Source organism: Pipistrellus kuhlii, unplaced genomic scaffold, assembly GCF_014108245.1.
Source record: "Pipistrellus kuhlii isolate mPipKuh1 unplaced genomic scaffold, mPipKuh1.p scaffold_m20_p_1, whole genome shotgun sequence".
Taxonomy (NCBI): Eukaryota; Metazoa; Chordata; class Mammalia; order Chiroptera; family Vespertilionidae; genus Pipistrellus; species Pipistrellus kuhlii.
Genome location: NW_023425404.1, coordinates 73476427 through 73497386, shown reverse-complemented (window position 1 = coordinate 73497386; position 20960 = coordinate 73476427). Strand labels below are relative to the sequence as shown.

The following is a 20960-nucleotide window of genomic DNA, read 5'->3' as shown; positions in this document are numbered from 1 at the left end:
AAATGAGGACGTGGGATGTGTCAGCCTTCGACCCTCCAAGACTTCCGGATCATCCAAAAACAATTAGGCCACAGAGAGTCACTCTGGAAATTTATGAAACTTAATTCTGTACATGAATAAAGATGATTTTGAGTATATAGTTTGCTCTTTTTTCCTTAACATTGTTTATGATGATATATCTATCGATACTAAGGAACACTCTGTAGAGTAGGATTTAAATAATTAATCTTAAGGCAATATATAAAATACACATATTCTACAGCTTTTCTAGCCCTACTATTTCCCAAACGTAACTAATTTCTGCTCTTAAAAATACTGGTTCCTATTGAATATAGATTTAATGTATATCTCAAAACTACTGAATATCAATTATGCTAATCTTTTACTACAATTAAAACTTCCAATGGGACCTAGAATCCACGTTCAGAAATATCCCATTCGAATGAATGAGGAATTATGAAATAAAGGCTTTGCCTACAGGTAGAGAAAGTTTTAAAGCCAGAGTTCTAGTTTGCTACTTACTAATTATGCCATTTAGCTATAGTATTAAATTTCTGGCAATTAAGTTTCTTAAGCCACAGAAACTTAGATCTCTGTCAACAAAATGAATAAAGCCACAATGTCAAGATGGTGAACATTTAACAGTCTGCATGTACTAATGGATTAATACATAAAACAGAGGTAAAAAAGACAGGATGCAATTATTTTCCAAAAGCAGTTTTTATTTATAGAGAGCCCTAACCACTCCAGTGGCAGGAGGAGCGGGAGAAGTTCCTTTTTCAATCCAAAGGCCTCCATAATGTTCATCTGTTGTTACCAAACACACAGGCAAGTGGTGTAATGGATTTGGTAAACTGACTACAATGTTTAGTCTCTCTCTGCTAGAGCAACAAGATGAGTGTCAATCTCTGCTTCTGTAAGAATCCTAGAAAGCAAAGGGAAAGAAAAACCAAAACTATTTACTTTTTAAAATTTTATTATGCAAAATTCCAAACACACACGAAGTAGGCTAGTAATGAATACATGTGTATCTAACACGCAACTTCAACAATTGTCAATTTATAGCTAATCTTTAAAAAAATCTATACACCTACTATTTATTCCTTTAGATTATTTTAAAGGAATTCCCAGATGTGATAGCAACTCTTTGTATACACAAATATGATTGACATCAGATCTAGAATTAGGTCTTTTAGTTGCAGCAATGATAGAAAATATTTAAATATAAAGCTAAACTACACATAAAGCATTCCATTTTGGCTCTTACGTCAAAATGCCTTTATACCTAGTATAACTCAAGTTTGAATTAGCTGAGAGATAAGAAGGCACTCCATATGGTATGACTGAACATATGTATTTTCTAAATGATGTCTGACCCAAAGAAATCAACTGCTTGGTAACTTTTAACATGACCTATCACTGCTGGACCACTAAAAAATAAAATTTGTCAAAGTAACATTATTTAGGGCATTTGGGGGAAATATAAGCAGCTCATATAGTTGTTGATGTTATATAGTCTAGTTATTATTTAAGTAAACTTACTATCACAGGATTTATAAATGATACAAGGGCTTTTTGAAAACACAGGATCTTTGGTTTCTTATATATTTAACTAATCGATGGAAATAAGAATTTTAAAGGTTATAGGAAGGTCTCAGAATAGAAAACAAAAACCAATTGCAGGTCCATTACAGAGATCTGTAAATTATTCTTAATGAAATTTTACTAATTAAAAAAAAAAAATTACTTTGGCTCAGTGGTAGAGCGTCGGTCTGCGGACTGAAAGGTCCCAGGTTCGATTCCGGTCAAGGGCATGTACCTTGGTTGCGGGCAAATCCCGAGTGGGGAGGTGTGAAGGAGGCGGCTGGTCGATGTTTCTCTCTCATCGACATTTCTGGTTCTCTATCTCTCTCTCCTCCTCTTTGTAAAAAATCAATTAAAAAAAAAAAAGATCTTTTCCTACAGTAAATAAAAATGTTTTTTCTTAAATCTTTCATGTTTGTATCAAATGCAGGCAACAAAAAGAACAAAGTAGAAAAAGGCATACTACCAAAAAACTCTTCAAGGCTTGGTCTACCCCTAACCATAACCATGTGTACTTATAATTGTGACCTAAAAGCAAATATACATAATAGTTAATATGCCTTCCCTTCCAGCAGTTTCTCACATCTGTGGACCTAACTGAAATATTTTCCACCATTCAAAACAGCAACCAAGTACAAGGAAAGTAATGACCTCACAGGGTTGTTGGGAGGATTGAGTGAGCTTACATGTACTAGGCATCCAGTATAGATTTGACTCATGGAAGCTCTAAGGTTGATTTCTGGTAATTAGTCACTTAGCTCTCTTAGTAAGAACAGACAGACATCCAGCATCTGTAATTCAATGAGCTGTATTCAAAATTTGGGGCTTCCAAAGATCTCTAGATAAGGTTTGATGTATATTGGTATTTCGTATTTGCTCTTCACATATATAACCACTAAATAATTGAGGCTCTCCCTGAAAAACTTGAAAACTACTTTGACAGTTGAATTTCTATTGACCTTAAATTAAAAAAAGAAAAACACTTATATTTACTTCTTACTTTAGAAAGGGGATTGTTTTGTATCACCTATGGTATTAGATAAGAAATCACTCTGAAATGAGAAGAAAAGCTGTTATATCTGTCTTAAAGAGACATCAGTAAGTTTAAAAACAGGTCTCTTAGGTGCTGAAGGGAAATACTACAACACTATAAGAAAATGTTTCCTTCCCCCACACTACAGGACAAATGGACCCACATGTCTAACTCTCTAGGCTGGAATTTATCACTTGGCAAACTTCTAAAGTACCTGGTCAACAAAATAACTCACCTGAATTTAGGATTTTCAACTGTAACTACTCCAACTTCTATTTCTGAAGGTTTGAAATCAATTGATAGAACAGTAGACAGGCAGGTAATCGCAGTCTGAAAAAAGTATCAACATTAAAATATGGTATTTTTCAGAGACTCCAAAATTTCCTCATTCCAAGCTTATTCAAATCATGAATTAACCACATGCTATTCATTTTTGCTCCATGTTTCAGTGATGTACTTCTATAGCCACTAACAGATTGCTTAATTCTAGTACGTCGCCTGCCAATGAAAAGAAACTTGTTTATATCAGTCCAGCCATAAATCAAAGGGGTCCTTAAGCAAAATAGAAACATTTACACAAAACTGTCTATTTGGTTAATGACCACTACGTGCCAGGCCCTACGGTTAGCATTTGGGGTGAGATGAGGAGAGGATGAATGATATAGTCCTGGCTGGTGTGGCTCAGTTGGGTGGACATCACCTTGTGCACTGAAAGGTTATTAGTTTGATTCCCGGTGAGGGCACATGCTAGGGTTTTGGGCTCAATTCCTGCTAGAGGGTGTGCAGGAGGCAGCCAATCGATATTTCTCTTTCTCTCTCCCCCTCTTCCTACCTCTCTATAAAAATCAATAAAAACATTTTTTTTAAAAAGATGAATGATATAGTCTTCTTTCAAGGAATTTATAGTAATAACAATGTAAGAATGTTTTAAGTGGCTCTCCATCTGATGTGATTAATTACTCATGTAATTATGAATTGCAATAAGAAAAAACCTTTAATAAACATTTAAACAGGGCATAGTATCTCCTAGATGAAAACAAGCTTTATATCACCTGTTAGTATAAATACTACTACCAACCAAACATACAAGTACTAGAGGCACAGTGCCCGAATTCATGCACCAGTGGGGTTCCTCAGCTTGGCCAGCCAGGAAGAGACTGCAGGAGGGCTCCAGGGCATGTTCAGCCTGTCTCACTCAGTCCCACTAGGCTGGACCCCAGCAGCAAGCATATCATTAGCATATTACGCTTGGAGCCTCTAACCCTGGTTGTCAGTGCACATTATAGCAAGCCGTTGAGAGGCCTTAGCATATCATTAGCATATTACACTTTGATTAGTTGAACAGATGACTGGACGACCGGACACTTAGAATATTAGGCTTTTATTATATAGGATTAGATAGTAATTTTCCCTTTGTCATTTGTCAGAATCATATTACTAAGTCTTTAGAAAGGTCTGTATCACAGACCCTCATTCCAATATCTACCAAATTTTTTGTTTTTAACTTCTTGGCAATAAAAAAGAGGCTTCTTTAGTCTAACGTTATTAATATTTGTAGAATTTTAGCTTGTTTAAAAAATAACAACAACCTTAGCTTGTCCTATCAAGGTAAAGTTCCCAATCATAATGCATAATCCTTCAAGAACCCTGCATAAAGCTAGCTCTATTTTTGCATCCCAGATATAATTACTTTACCAACTCATCCTGTGAGCATGTTCTTTTACTAGGAAGAGAATCTGATGTGTGGCTATTTATTTTTCCTTTAGCACACTATAAGAGCAACATTACTGACTCAATTATTTTGCTTTTGCTACCAAGAAGTGTAAGCCTACTTTGAGTCATAACCATGCAGGCTTTTAGGTCTAGTCTTTGATTCCTATTCTTAGTTATATTTTTCCATCTTAGATGTGTTTTATTGAAAGTAATTTCAAGTACATTATGGAGATAAGAAATTAAGTGAAAAGCACTGCTCATTGTTCCCATCTCGGCTATTTTATTATTCAGCTAACAAACTTGGATCTTGTGAGATAACCCAGGAATAGAGTTTATAGAATGTCAAGTATGCAGTGATCTTTACTATTCTATAGAGCATTAACAAAAACCTTAGTTTCTTTTGGCTAACTTACTTCCACTGTCTGTTCAAATGTCCAATCAAATTTCTTCTTCACTTTTTTCTCAAGAAAGCTGGTTGACTCAGTTTGTTTAACGCCGGCTGCAGTGGCTTTAAACCCACAGTAGTAACCTGCAGGATCACACTTGTACACCTGAGGACCTTGTTCTTCATCTATACCAATTAAAATCATACCTAAAAAGAAAGGAAGACCCTCATTAAATATCTTATACCTTCTATACAGAAAAAATTCTTGTGTTGTCATATAGCTCTTAGTAATCATTACTCTGGCCCACTATTTTAGAATATGTGTTTTGCTCTAAAAAAAAATATTGATAAGACAGTCCAGCCAGTGTGGCTCAGTGGGGAGCACCAACCCATGAACCAAGAGTGGGCCGGTTTGGTTCCCGGTCAGGGCACATGCCCGGGTCGCTGGCTCGGTCCCCAGCGGGGACGTGTAGGAGGCAGCCGATGGACGACTCTCTTCATTATTGATGTTTCTGTCCCTTTCTCCCTCTCCCTTCCTCTTTCTCTAATAAATATAATTTAAAAACAAAGAAGGAAAAAAACAAACAAAACAACCAACAACAAAAAAACCCGATAATTAAAATACAGGTTAACACTGCAAAAGGTTTTAATACAGATTTTTAGAAAAGTTCAAATTATCACAAATGTAATCCACAAAAAATTTTCTGAATCCTTGTTATTACTCAAAGCATGTTTCTTTGAATCCTAATTCCTCAAAATGTTACTTGGTTAAATAAATTTGGAAAATACATTTATTATATAATTCTTTTGGAGAAAATAATATTCAATAGTATAGGTATTCTAAAGTGTTCTGCTCTAGGTTGACCTATTTTTAGCTCAGTAGTCCTTCAATTTACTAAACCAAGAAATACTTCTCTCTTTTCTTAAATTTAAGAACTAGTGATGCAAGTTCCAAGGACCTAAAAGTATATGATATGTAATACACCTTGGGAATGCTGGAGCGAAGTGAAATACACATAGGGGATAATGCTCATCTCCACCCTGCCCATCTTTGTTGTTGTTGGTATACATTCCTCTAGAAGCCAGTATAATTAAGATTCTAAATTCTGTACATAATCTAATGTTATTAGATTGACATAACGTAACAACTAAAATAGCCACTACCATCAAACTTCTTTCTACTCAGCAGAGCAGGTAACAAAGTATGTATTTAATTTTTTTTTAAATATATTTTATTGATTTTGTACAGAGAGGAAGGGAGAGAGATAGAGAGTTAGAAACATCGATGAGAGAGAGTCATCGATCAGCTGCCTCTTGCACACCCCCTACTGGGGATATACCCGCAATCAAGGTACATGCCCTTGACCGGAATCGAACCCGGGACTCTTCAGTCCCCAAGCCGACGCTCTATCCATTGAGCCAAACCGGTCTTGGCACAAAGTATTTAAAGAACAGTTTAACTCCTGCTTTCTTACATTTAGATATGAACCTCCTTTAAAGAGTCTTCTTCTAAAATTCATATGAGCTTACTACTTTATTCAAATTTATAGATGTTTTACAGAGTCTCCTAATGAGGAATTTTCAACCTTATTTTATTGACAAACACTATCATCCAATATCTGCTTTATTCAAATGTTATGTTACCCTGTAATTTTCTTTACCTTTCATACTTGATATAGACCAAGTTCAAGAGCAACATGAAAGAGATATCCACTTACTGCCTGGGGGAAGCAAGAAACACTTCTCTACTCCAGGGTCTTGCAAGCTGACATAAGGTTTAATAGGTTATAAGGACATGCAAGGCGATCAAAGCAAAAGGAACAAGACATGAAAGATCAAGGTGGAACAAAGGAATGAAAAATGATCTGTGTGTGACTGGGTCTTCAGATGAGGGAGGGAAGCAGTACAAGAAAGAGGCAACTTGGGAGTAAACTGTAAGAGGCCTTGCATATCATATTAAGGAGTTTGGGATTGACACACTAGCCAATAATAATCAGTTTTTCCAAAGGAGCAGCAACCAGTAACATGAGAATCATTAACTCATGCAGCAATATGAACGATAGACACGGAAAGAGTGAGAAAGGAGAGAAGAGACAAGTAAATTTAGTGGCAAAAGCAAGAGATAATGAAAAAGTAACTGGAAATGGAGAAGAAACAGAAATTCTGAGGAAAAGCTTGATGACTAATCAGATGACCAGGGAAGCTGGGGTGTGGACACAAAAGAAAAGGATGAAAGTAGGAAAATAGCCCTGACCAGTTTGGCTCAGTGGATAGAGCGTCGGCCTGCAGACTGAAGAGTCCCAGGTTCGATTCTGGTCAAGGATATGTACCTTGGTTGCAGGCACATCCCCAGTAGGGGATGTGCAGGAGGCAGCTGATTGACAAGTTAAAAAATAGGATTAGATGCTAAGGAGAAATCATTACATTGACTGCTTTATTTCTCATGAATGAATGACACTATGCCAAAAATAAACCTGTGTTGAATTTTTCAGAGTAATTTACTACAATAAGTCTAAAATCAGTAAACCGTATCCCTCACCCAATAAAATTTTCCTTTTTTTTTTTTTTTTAAAGAAATTTATTCTAAAAATATGAATTAGGCATATGTGTGTGAGCCTGATTCTTTAGAGTGGTCAAGAAAACAACTACATTGCTAACATGCCTAATTTAGGTATTTTCTTTGAACAAGTACGTAATCTAGAATTGCCGTAGAATCCCCATTACAAAAGCCTAATATAACAACAATTTAGATCTTTCAAATCACAAACACTAAACAAAAATATTTTGATAAAAAGTCTAACAGCATCTAAAGTTTCAAGATAATACTGTAAGTACTGTTGTAAAACCTATCCTTCATTGCTAATTATAAATTATAAAGATTTCCTCACAATTTCCAAACCACATGTTCAGAACCTAGGTGTTACTGAAATAATTTTCTTTATGCATCTTCTCTAAGAAAAATTCTAAATTCATCAATTACTTAAGGTACTTATTAGCATACTTACAACAACCAAGGGGTCTCATTTCAGCATTCTGTGTGTAGACCTGAGATATATCAGCAATTCTTCTACACAGCATGTCCACAGGAATCTCATAGCCATACTTGTATTTCCAATTAGCTGCCTCATAGCGTGCCCTCTGTACTTGGGACCTGCTGTCAGCTAAGAGCATAAAAAAGGTTTAGTTCTTTAGAAGCAAAGAATGACCCTCCAAGCCAGACAATTTTCCATATATATAATGGATGGAGATATATATATATATATATATACATATACATATATATACATATATGTATATATATGTGTGTGTGTGTGTGTGTGTGTGTGTGTGTGTGTGTGTGTATATATATATATATATATATATATATATATATATATATAAAATCTCCATTACAACTTAAGGAAAGCAGTAATAGTCCACTATGGTTTTTTTAAACCACCAATGAATAGTCAATGATAAGTATATAACAAAAAGAAAGAAAGTTTTAAAATGAATTTCCATACACAGTACTGTCATTTTATTCTGAGCCTTTAAAGTAGGGGTGTCGAACTCAATCAGAGAAGGGGCCAAAATCTAAAATCCAGCCTAAATAGAGGGCCGAATGGTTTACTGAACAGTCATAAACTGTCATTGTGATGGAAACGCAGCGGAGTGCAGTGATGACAGCGAGGTGCGGGACACATTGCAAGGCCTGGCGGGACGGATTTGGCCCGAGGGCCTTGTGTTTGACACATGTGCTTTAAAGGGAAGTACTGTGTATAGAACTGCTAAAATAGCTTCTATAACTAACACTCTCTAAGAACAAATTTTAAGGAATGTTTCTCTTGATCTTTTTTGGTAAACTTGAATTTCCCCTTATTTCAGAAAATAGAAATCCAAAGTAATTTTTTATAATCCTCACCTAACCTCTATCCAATGTCATTATTACCAGGTTTGGGATTTATTGACTTACATCCCCTTACACTATTAACTACACCTGAAATAAATCATCTGTGAGAGGGGCCCAGTTTCCCTAACAGTAGTATGGATGTCTAATTCTATTATACTTTTAAAATTAGTACAAAACTAAAAAATAGCCGGGACCGGTTTGGCTCAGTGGATAGAGCGTCGGCCCGCAGACTGAAGGGTCCCGGGTTCGATTCTGGTCAAGGACATGTACCTTGGTTGCGGGCACATCCCCAGTTGGGGGTGTGCGGGAGGCAGCTGGTCGATGTTTCTCTCTCATCGACGTTTCTGACTCTCTGTCTCTCTCAATTCCTCTCTGTGTAAAATCAATAAAATGTATAAAAAAAAAAAAACCTAAAAAATAATTAGAAGAAAATAACAAATTTAAAGTAGACATTGAGCCAATTACCTGTCATTCCTGTCATCACACACCCAATGTTTTCAGTTATCTTGAATAAGTGAGTCACTGTGCTGGAATCCAATAATTTGTCCTAATAAAAGAAATCAAGATAATTTTTTAAAAATCCCTGTGTAGTGATAAAAATACTGTGAAATTAAATAATACACTATATAATAAATGTTTTTTGTGTGCTTTATAGTTAAAACCAATTAGTAAATACTAGGAAAGTAGAGTCAAAACAAGAATAATGTTAACATTTATAGATAATAATATCCCTCTGTACAAACTTGTGAAAAATTCTGGCATTATATTCCACAATAATCAGCTATCTGGGCAGTATTACTTACAGGTACTTTCTTCTGTGTGACAATTACTGCACAGTCTTTCCCTCTGACAGCTACTGATGTAAGGCCACCCTGGTTAATAGCCTTAAAGGCATATTCTGGAAGACAGAAGTTTTTTTAAAAGGCAGAATAAATTATCACAGATTTATGTAATAGATAATAGCAGTCATTAAAAAGAATGAGACAGCTACACAAGCTAATACTGAATGCCCGCTAAAATATGAAGTCAAAATAATAGTAATAATAAATCATAATTAAACCAACTTAACTTCTTTCCATTTTAATTTTACTAAAATCTTTTTATCAGGCTCAAGCACCAAATTTCAAATAAAGATTTAGTTAATTTATTATATCTTTGTCAATTGTGTTTTATCATTGGAAAAAAATTTAGTTTAATCCTCACCCCAGGATATTTTTTCCATTGCTTTTCAGGGAGTGAAGGGAGGGAGAGGGAGAGAGACAAAGGAGATAGAAACATCGATTTGAGGGAGAAATATCAATTGGTTGCCTACTGCAACAACCTGACGGGGCCTAGGGATCGAACCTGCAATCCAGGAATGTGCCCTTGACTGGGAATCAAACCCATGACCTTTCAGCGCTCTCACCACTGAAAAACACCAGCTAGGGCTATGTTTTACCATTTTAAAAGTTGGCTTTTGTGGCCATTATTTCTAAGTCTGGTTTATCTAAATCAAATTTACTTGCTCTAGATTTAATATTTCTGTTAACTTTTGGTCAATAATTAATTTGACCATATGCAGTTTTAATTGTTCTTAGATTATTTTGTATTTTTCCCCCCACCAAGTTGAATTTTTTTGGATCACGTTTTTTTGCATTTTTATAAGATTCTTTAGTCTGTCTGTAACAAACTTCAGCTTATACACTTTAAGTTACTATCCAACCATTACCCAATTAAAATGCTGTATCAACATTTATATTAATACCCTAATATGCAAATTGACCAAATGGGGGAATGACGGGTCGCTATGACAAGCACTGACCACCGGGGCAAACGCTCAATGCAGGAGCTGCCACCTAGTGGTCAGTGTAGTGCCACAGGGGGAGCTCCGCTCAGCCAGAAGCTGGGCTCACAGCTGGTGGCAGTAAAGAATGAGGGGTCCCAGACTATGAGAGGGTGCAGGCCAGGCTGAGGGAACACCCCCCCCCCCCAGCATCAGTGCACAACTTTCGTGCACCAGGCCTCTAGTAGTAGCATAAAAACAAAGGACTTCGGCACTATGTAATTTTGTTGATAATGACTGCCTTTGAAAAGTAGAATTATAGATGAGATTATCCCATTCTATGTTATGTATTTCCATACATTTAAATTTAATCTAAACATATATTTTGTAATTAGGAACACAGCAACAGAAATTAACATATACTCATTGTAGAAAATATAAAAAGACAAGATAATATAAAAGAAAATATTATTCATAACTCCAAATCAGTATCTTTATTTTTTTTAATATGTTTTTTACTGAGTTCAGAGAGGAAGGGAGATGGAGAGATAGAAACATCAATGATGAGAGGGAATCATTGACTGGTTGCCTTTTGTACACCCCCAAATGGGGATTGAACCCGCAACCCAAGCATGTGCCTGGATCGGGAATTGAACTGTGACCTCCTGGTTCATGGGTTGATGCTCAACCACTGAGCCACACTGGCTGGGCATAATAGATGCTTTTAAAATTCTGTAAGTATTACTCTGGGAACTGGGTCTGAGGCCTGGCCTCATCTGATCATAAAGCCATTGGTGATGAGGACTAAAAAAGATACTACCTTTATTATAGCTCCAACCAAAGAATTTCCTTTGATAGAAACTATAATAAAAATCCCTTATCAAGTATTTCTAAATAGTTATATACTGAAGAGAGAAAAGAATGGAGTAAAGAGACTATAGAAAAGTCACTTCAAATCTAGCTTAGGTTGGCTAATTATAATATTTTTACCATCCTATTACATTACAAATAACTTCTAAAATATGTTTCAAAATGCTCTTCTACTTCTCACCATCCCTCCACAAATATCCTATAGACAAAACAATAACTGCTCAAAGAGCCAAGAAAGTGGCCCAAGTAAGCAGATTCTAGGCGGGTGTGTGTGTGTGTGTGTGTGTGTGTGTGTGTGTGTCAATGTTTGGAACAAAGGGATGGCATGGGATGAATTTCCAGTTTCATGGCCGATAGCCTGCATCCAGGCCCCAGTCAGGGTAACCACTCATAGAAAACTCAGTCCTTTTGGCCTAGAGAATTAGAGAGCGGTATGGGGGTAAAGACAGATGCTGGAAAGTCAGGGAGAAAAAGAAGAGAACCAGAGAGGGAGAGCCCCAACTTCTATATATTAGCACTGCCTAAATCTCTAGCTGATTCCATAACCACACATGTACAAGATAGACTCCAGGCAGCCTAGCTAAGGATAAAAAAGTGAGATTTTGAGCTGTCACCCAAATTAACTGCCTCCAGAAAAAATCCACATCCTTTGGAGGAATATAACAGAATCTAGTCTTCCCAACCTATCATTCACAAGTGTTCAGGACAATTAAGAATTACTCCAACATACCAAAAAAGAAAACAACCCAAAGATACACACATACACACACACACACACACACACACACTCAGTATAAGACAACCCAAATCAGGAAAATGTGATCCATTTGTAAGAGACCAATCCTGAGATAACCCAGATGATGTATTTGCAGGAAAAGTTATTAAAATTATGCTCAATGACATAATGGGGAAAATTCTCAAAATGAAAAAAGACAGAAAATCTCAGTGGAGGAAGCGGGAAAAAACACCATCACAAAAACAAATAGAAGCTGTAGAACTGAGACAAATAATTGTAATAAAATAATTAGCCAAATGGACTTAACTGCAGAATAAAGATAACAAAGAGTGAATGGATATGGAAATTAATCAATAAGATTAAAAAAGACAGTAAGTCTGTGGGCCAATATTGAAAGGTATAATGTATTTTCTCTGACTGGCTTATTTTGCTTGGCATAATACTGTCCAGGTCCATCCATGCTGTTGCAAAAGGTGAGATTCTCATTTACAAAGGGAGCATCCCAGAAAGATCCAGCCCTGGACCCAATGACTCTGCTTGTGTTTCCTGGCTTTATTATTCTGCAATAGATCCCACCAAGGACAGGAATAGTGGCTTGATGGTGTCGTTGGTTATCTGCAGAAAGGGATCTTGGAGCCCCATGGATTATGAAATGACATGGACCAAGAATCTGCCTTGTTATTCTTGATTTTTAATAAGAACCAGTCTTGGTACTTGGATAAGAACCTGGCAATCCATGGGCCCCAGAAGCCAGATCGTGTTAACTTACAGGAAGAAACTTTCTTGGAGAGCAATAAAATGCAGGCCATTAATGGAAAATTCTATGCCAACCTCAAGTGTCTTACCATGTACAAAGGAGAATGAATGGCTTGGTACAGCTAGCCAAGGGCCACGATATTCACCCGCACGCTGTGTATTTCTATGCAGAGAGCTTCCTCAATCAGAATGAAAAGAGTTACCAAGCAGATGTGGTAGATCTCTTCCTGGGTACCTTTGAAGTTGTGGAAATGGTGGCCAGCAACCCTGGGACATGGCTGATTCACTGCCATGTTACTATCTTTTGTACCAAAGAGAACATTTAAGCATTATCACCACCACCACCACCACCACCACTGAGATTGGGGAAGCAATCTCCAGAGACTTTAGAGAAGGCAATGTGAGGATGCTAGGCATGCAGATCCCTGTAAAGGATTATCAAGATACTGGCTTCTGCTGAAACCGGTTTGGCTCTGTGGTAGAGCGTCAGCCTGCGGACTGAAAGGTCCCAGGTTCGATTCCGGTCAGGGGCCTGTACGTTGGTTGCAGGCACATCCCCAGTAGGGGGTGTGCAAGAGGCAGCTGGTCGGTGTTTCTCTCTCATCAACATTTCTAGCTCTCTATCTCTCTCCCTTCCTCTCTGTAAAAAATCAATAAAAATATATTTTTTTAAAAAAGATACTGGCTTGTCTTTTTTTTTTTTTTTTTAATAATATATTTCATTGAATTTTTACAGAGAGAAAGGGAGAGAGAGATAGAGAGCTAGAAAAGTTGATGAGAGAGAATCATCAACCAGCTGCCTCCTGCACACACCCCCTTCTGGGGGTGTGCAGCAAACAACGTACATGCTCTTGACCGGAATCGAACCTGGGACCTTTCAGTTCGCAGCTGATGCTCTATCCACTGAGCCAAACCGGTTTCAGCAGGCTTCTGTCTTAATAGCCATTGGTGTCATTCTCCTGCTCATTGCTTTGGCTCTTGGTGGTATGGTCTGGTACCAACATAAAAACAAAAGAAAACACGGAGCAACAGGTCGATCCTGAATGACAACTTTAAGCTTCTGTCCCTCAAGAACTATCAGCTGAATCTTGGCACTGCACAGCTGTAATGCTCTCTCAGCAGGCTATGGACTAGCAGCTGACCCCACTGTAAAGGGGGCATGGTTGGCAGACAGGCACAGGAGGGAATCAAACTTCCTCTCTTTAAGTTTCTTTGCTCCACTTAGGAACCTGAGGCTAGGTGAGTCCCCTAGTATTATATCCAACGAATTTCAATGGCTAGATTTTATCACTCATTGACACTTGGAAGATCCTGAAAACTGATCCCTCTCACAGAATACAGACCAAGAATAAAACACATTAAATAGGTTTTTACTTCTTTCTAGGCCCTAGCCTAATTCACCATGAACCAAGGCTAAGTGAGCTGTGAATAAAATCTACATCTAAACTAAGGACTAAGCATGGGCATGATGGGAGCATATCTCAACATGATAAAGGCCATATATGACAAACCTACAGCCAACATCATACTCAATGGGCAAAAACTAAAAGCATTTCCCCTAAGAACAGAAACAAGGCATGAATGTCTGCTTTCACGACTCTTATTCAACATTAGAGGCGCAGTGCAGTCCAGGACCCCTTGTGGGATGTCCACCTGCCGGCTTAGGCCTGCTTCCTGGGAGATCGGGCCTACGCTGGCAGTCATACATCCCTTTGGCAGCCTGGGATATGTCCAAATGATGGCTTAGGCCTGCTTCCTGTGGGGGGCAGACCTAAGCCGCAATGGGACATCCTTAGCACTACCGAGAAGGTGGGAGAGGCTCCTGCCACCGCCACTGAGCTTGCAGTTGTCAGTCCAGCTTGTGGTTGAGCAGAGTTACTGCTGTGGGTGCACACTGACTACCAGGGGGCAGCACCTGCGTTGAGCATCTGCCCCCTGGTGGTCAGCACATGTCATAGCAACCAGTCCTTCTGCTGTTGGGGTAAATTTGCATATTACCCTTTTATTATATATAGGACTAGAGGCCCGGTGCACGAAATTCGTGCGGGGGGGTGGGGTGGGGTGTGTGTGACCTCAGCCCAGCTTGCACCCTCTCCAATCTGGGACATCCCTCTCACAATCCAGAACTGCTGGCTCCCAACTGCTCACCTGCCTGCCTTCCTGATTATCCCTATCCACTTCTGCCTGCCAGCCTTATCACCCCTAACCACTCCCATGCCAGCCTGATTGATATTTAACTGCTCCCCTGTTTGCCCCCAACTTTCCTCCTCTGCCGGCCTGGTAACCCCTAACTGCCCTCCCCTGCAGGGTTGATCGCCTCCAACTGCCCTCCCTTGCAGGCCTGACCCCTCCCCTGCTGGCCATCTTTTGGTGGCCATCTTGTGTCCACATGGGGCAGGATCTTTGACCACAAAGGGGCAGCTATCTTCATCTTGTGTGTTGGAGTGATGGTCAATCTGCATATTACTCTTTTATTAGATAGGATAGAGGCCTGGTGCATGGGTGGGGGCAGGCTGGTTTGCCCTGAAGGGTATCCCGGATGAGATGGGGTTCCCTTGGGGCATGGGGCAGCCTGGGCGAGGAGCCTGTGGTGGTTTGCAAGCCAGCCACGCCCCCTGCGACCCAAGCAGAGGCCCTGGTATCTGGAATTTATTTACCTTCTACAATGGAAACTTTGTAGCCTGGAGCAGAGCCAAACTTCCGGCTCTGTCCGCAGTTGCCCAGTTGCCGCCATTTCTATAATTGAAACTATGTATCCTTGAGTAGAGGCCTGGGCCTGCCAGTGTGTGGAAAGCTGGCTTCCTCTGTTGCCGGGGAAACACAAGCCTCCCTTCTGGTAGCCATCTTGGTTGGGTTTATTTGCATACTTGCTCTGATTAACTGGTGGGCATGGCTGGTGGGTGTAGCAGAGTGATGGTTAATTTGCATATCACTTTTTTATTAGGTAGGATAGTACTGGAAGTCCTAGCCATAGTGGTTAAGCAATAACAAATAAAAGGCATCTAAACTGGAATGAGTGGAGTGAGATTTAGAGATCCAAACTGTATTTTAATTCTCCTTGGAAGGAAACTATTTTGGAAAAGTGGGTAGACAGTGGTTGCTGCTATACATTAAAGTGCTTATTAAAATACTGTAAAATAAAAAGGTATAGTTACATGTAATTGAAGTCCTATGTGGGGGGAAAAAAATCTGAAAAAATGATGGCTAAAAACAGTTCATATATGGCAAAAGATGTAAAGTTTCAAATTGAAGATCCAGCAAACTCTAAGTGGTTAAATATAAAGAAAATCACATGTGGGCTCCGATATTCAAACTAGAGGCCCAGTACACAAAATCCATGCACGAGGGGGAGGGAGATCCTTCAGCCCAGCCTGCATCCTCTCCAATCCAGGACCCCTCAGAAGATGTCTGACTGCCTCTCGCAATCCAGGACCGCCAGCTCTTAACCATTCACCTGCCTGCCTGATCGCTATTAACCACCCCTGTGTGCCTGCCTGACCGCCCCTAACTGATCCCCTACTGGCCTGATCGCTCCTAACTGCTCCCCTGCTGGCCTGATCACCCCTAATCACCTCTGCTCGCCCCGCACCTGGGACCCAGGATTCACTCCTCCAGCCGGTTACAGGCACCTGGGACATGGGCTTTCCTCCCTCTGACTGGCCTCAGGCACCCAGGACTTGGGGTGGCAGCAGCAGCAGTGGACTGTGGGCGGGTGGCTTTACATGGGCCACAGCCACGGATGCTGGCGAACAGGACCTGGGGCGGGTGGCTTGTCCCTCTCTTGGACTGCAGGTGCAGCTGCTGGCGACCAGGACCGCAGGGTGGGCAGCTTGTCCCTCTCCCGGGCTGCAGCCTGGCTGGTCTCTATTACTCTCTCACAAGCTCACTTGTGCCTAGCTGGTCCCCATTCCTCTATTCCCAGTGTTGAGAGTCTGAGTAGTTACATTACAGTGTGAGGGTATGACAACCATTTGCATATTAGCTCTTTATTATATAGAATTATATAGGATTCCTGAAAACTAAAAATAGGGAACTTGAAAACACAGAAAAAAATAACAGATTATACATGAGAGCAATGATTTGAATTTCACAGGCTTCCCTAAAGATAGTGGAACATCATTAAAGTATGGAAAGAAAAAAATTTCCATGCAGTATTAGAATAGCAGGTGTGCCAGAAGAAGCAGAAAGGGAGAAAGGAATAGAGAACGTGTTTGAAGAAATAATGGCAGAAAAATTCCCTAACCTGGTAAAGGAAAAATCACACAAGTTCAGGAGGCACAGAGAGCCCCAAGCAAGAAGAATCCAAACAGACCTACGCCCAGACACATCATAATTAAAATGCCAAAAATTAAAGACAAAAAGAGCAGCAAGAGAAAAGCAAAGGAGCTCCCATAAGGTTGAAACCTGAATTCTCACTTGAAACTCTACGGGCCAGAAGCGAATGGCATAAGTACTCAAGGTAATAGAAAGCAAAGATCTGAAACCAAGATTACTATCCAGCAAGGCTATCATTCAAAATAGACGGTCAAATAAAGAACTTCCCAGACACACACACAAAAAGCTAAATAGTACATCACCACCAAGTCAGCATTACAAGAAATGCTTAAGGGACAGCTGTAATGAGAAGAAGAAACAGAGAAACCTAGACATACAAAATTAAAATGGCAATAGATAAGTACCTATCAACAATAACCCTAAATGCAAATGTATTAAATACTCCAATAAAAAGGCATAGGGTAGCTGAATGGATACAAACACATGATCCAACTATATGCTGTCTACAAGAGACCCACCTCAGAACAAAAGACACACACCGGATGAGAGTAAAGGGATGGAAAAACCGTCAGTTCTTACTACTATATCCAATAAAAATATTCTTTTACTGTCTGATGATTTGTTCCTTCTGCCATGAAATGTGCATGTCCAGTTGTCTGCTTCTTGGAGCAGACATTTGTCTTCCTCATCCATCAGCCATTGGAGGAGGGCTGGGACCATGCAGATGATTAATTTGACCCATTCTTCTAGGGGAGGGGGCTTCCTTGGGGATCCACTTCCATCATCATATCTGGAATCAGATGCGTTTCCATAGTCTCTTCTCTTTTTCACATCTTTATGAAGTAGTTTCGAAAAACAAAACCACACACTCAACTATTCCCCAGAAGAATTCTGTTATCAAAGATAATCTTCAGGGGAAAATAATTTTGGCTTGTCAAACACTTGTCAACTCAAGATGTAAAACATCTTGCTCCTTGTTACCTGCCTCTGGAGTGACTGAGCCTCTCAGAAGATATTTTATGGACTTAGAGAGGATTTATGAATTTGACCCCAAAAGTAATGGAAGTAAAGACAAAAATAAATGAATAGAACTAATCAACTAAAAAGCTTCTGCATAGCAAAAGAAACTGACAATAAAACAAAAAGTAACCAGCTGAATATAAGATAATTGCAAACAGCAGCTCTGACAAGGTGTTAGTATCGAAAACATATAAAGAACATACACGACTCAAGACCAAACAAACAAACCAATTAAAAAATGGACAGAGGACCTGAAGAGACACTTTCCACAAGAAGACCTACAGAGAGATGGTCAACTGATATGTCAAGAGATGCTCAACTTCACAATTAAGGAACTCATTCATTGCTGGTAGAATGTAAATTGATACAGCCACCATGGGAAACAGCATGGCAGTTCCTCAAAAATTTAATAGTTACCAAATGACCCAGCAATCCCTCTTCTGGGTATCTATCCGAAAAACTATATTCACAAAGATACATGCACCCCTGTTCACTGCAACATTACTCACAGTGGCCAAGTGCATTCACCACTCTTATTCAGCATATTACTGAAAGTCCTAGCCACATTGATCAGAAAAAAAGAAGAAATAAAAGGCATCCAAATTGGAAAACTCTGATTATTCACAGTTAACATATTGTATGTAAAAAACTCTAAAGACTCAGCCAAAAAAACTACTAGATTGAATAAATGTACTTGGCATTGTAGCAAAGATACAAAATGAACACCCACATATTGATGGCTTTTTTACAACCAATAATGAATTCTCAGGAAGAGAAACTAAACAATTCCATTTACCATTGTAACAAAAAAATTAAGATACTTAGGAATAAACTTAACCAAGGACGCAAAAGACTTATACTGAGAAAACTACAGGATATTGGGAAAATAGAAGAAGATATAACAAGTGGAAGAATATAACATATTCATGGATTGGTAGAATCAACATTATTAAAATGTCCATACTATCCAAGGCAATCTACAGATTCAATGCAGTCCCCATTAAAATATCAATGGCATATTTCACAGAGCAAGAACAAATACTCCAAAAATTTATGTGGAATCAAAAAGGACCCCGAATGGCTGCAGCAATTTTGAGAAAGAAAAACAAACTTGGCGGAATCACAATATCAGATTTCAAGTTATACTACAAAGCCACCATAATAAAAACAACCTGGTACTGGCACAAGAATAGGCACATAGATCAATGGAACAGAACGGAGAACCCAGAAATCAACCCAAGCCATTATGCTCAATTAATATTTGACAAAGGAGGCAAGAGCATACAATGGAGTCAAGACAGTCTCTTCAATAAATGGTGTTGGGAAACTGAACAGATATATGCAAAAAAAGAGAAACTTACACCATACACAAGAATAAACTCAATGGATAAAAGACAAATATAAATCATGAAACCACAAAAATCCTAGAAGAAACCATACACATCAAAACTTCAGACATCTCTCATAGCAATATGTTTATTGATATATCTTCTAAGACAAAACGAAGGAGAAAATAAACAAATGGGAGTACATCGAAACAAAAAGCTTCTGCACAGCAAAATAAACCATCAACAAAACAAAAAGTGAGCCTGCTAGGAGAACATATTTGGCAATGATATCTATACTAATAAAAAGGTAACATGCTAATTAGACCAGATAGACCGGATGCCCTTCTGGACAAAGCCGCAGCAGCTGCGAGGGCCGAGGAGGGCAGGCAGCTGCAGTGGCGTGATGAAGACAGCACTTTCCCCTGATGGACCCAGTTGGCTCCCCAGGAGGGAGGCCATACTGCAGCTTAGGACTAAACTGTCAGTAGGACATCCCTTGAGGGTTCCCGGACTGTGAGAGGGGGCAGGCCAGGCTGAGGTACCCAGCTCCACTCAGTGCACAAATTTTCGTGCACCAGGACTCTAGTATCTGATAAAGAGTTAATATCCAAAATACACCTGGAACTCGTACAGTGTAACAAAAGGAATGTAAATAATCCAATTAAAAAATGAGCAAAGGACCTACACACTTCTCCAAAGAGGACACAGACAGCCAAGAGACATATGAAAAAATGCTCTAAGTCCCTGAACATCAGAGAGATGCAAATTAAGTATCACCTCACACCTGCCAGAATGGCTACCACCAACAAATCAAAAAATGACAAGTGCTGGCAATAATATGGAGAAAAGGGAACCCTAGAACATTGCTGGTGGGAATGCAGACTGGTGCAACAATTATGGAAACAGTATGGCACTTCCTCAAAAAACTAAATATGGATCTGCCATTTGACCCTGTGATCCCACTTCTAGAAATATATCCTAAGAAACATGAAACACCAATCAGAAAAAATGTTTGCACCCCTATGTTCATAGCAGCACAATTTACAATAACTAAGATCTGGAAACAGCCCATGTGCCCATCAGTACATGAGAGGATAAAAAAGCGACGGTACATTTATACCATGGAATACTATGCAGCAGTAAAAAAGAAGACTCTCTTACCCTTTGAGACAGCATGGAGGGACCTGGATAGCATCATGCTAAGTCAGTCAGAGAAAGACAAGTATCACATTATCGCACTCATATGTGCAATCAAGTAACAAACCGATGAATGGAGTGGATCCAGAGACATAGAATCATGGAACAGTGTATGGAATCTCAAAGGGAAGGTGGAGGAAGGTGGGTAAGTGGGAGGTAACCAACCAAAAAGCTTGTATACAGATATGCATAACCCATGGACACAGACAATAGGGTGCTGAAGGCCTGGGGTGGGGGGTTGAGGTTAGGTGGAGGGGGGCCAGGGACAGATTGGAGGGGATCAATGGGGGGGGGGACACATGTAATACTTTCAACAATAAAGAATAAAAATAATAACAAGAGAACTAACCTACATATATAAAATCCTAATATGCAAACAGACCAAACGGCAGAACAACCAAACAACCAGTTG

General features: G+C 39.2%; 1 protein-coding gene across 2 annotated transcripts in view; it reads right to left on the bottom strand.

Annotated features, from left to right (window-relative positions):
- Positions 1–704: 704 nt before the first annotated feature.
- The window catches only part of PSMA6 (proteasome 20S subunit alpha 6), a 29054-nt gene continuing 8798 nt past the window's right edge, over positions 705–20960 (bottom strand). The window contains exons 2-7 of one of the 2 annotated variants that reach the window (XM_036451881.2): positions 9408–9502; positions 9070–9151; positions 7721–7876; positions 4744–4922; positions 2853–2947; positions 705–925 (exon numbers count right to left, since the gene is read on the bottom strand). In XM_036451881.2, coding sequence (XP_036307774.1) covers positions 868–925; positions 2853–2947; positions 4744–4922; positions 7721–7876; positions 9070–9151; positions 9408–9502 — 665 coding nt within the window. In that variant the 3' untranslated portion in view covers positions 705–867. The remainder of the gene's footprint in view (positions 926–2852; positions 2948–4743; positions 4923–7720; positions 7877–9069; positions 9152–9407; positions 9503–20960) is intronic. The other variant, XM_036451890.2, reaches the window with a different exon arrangement.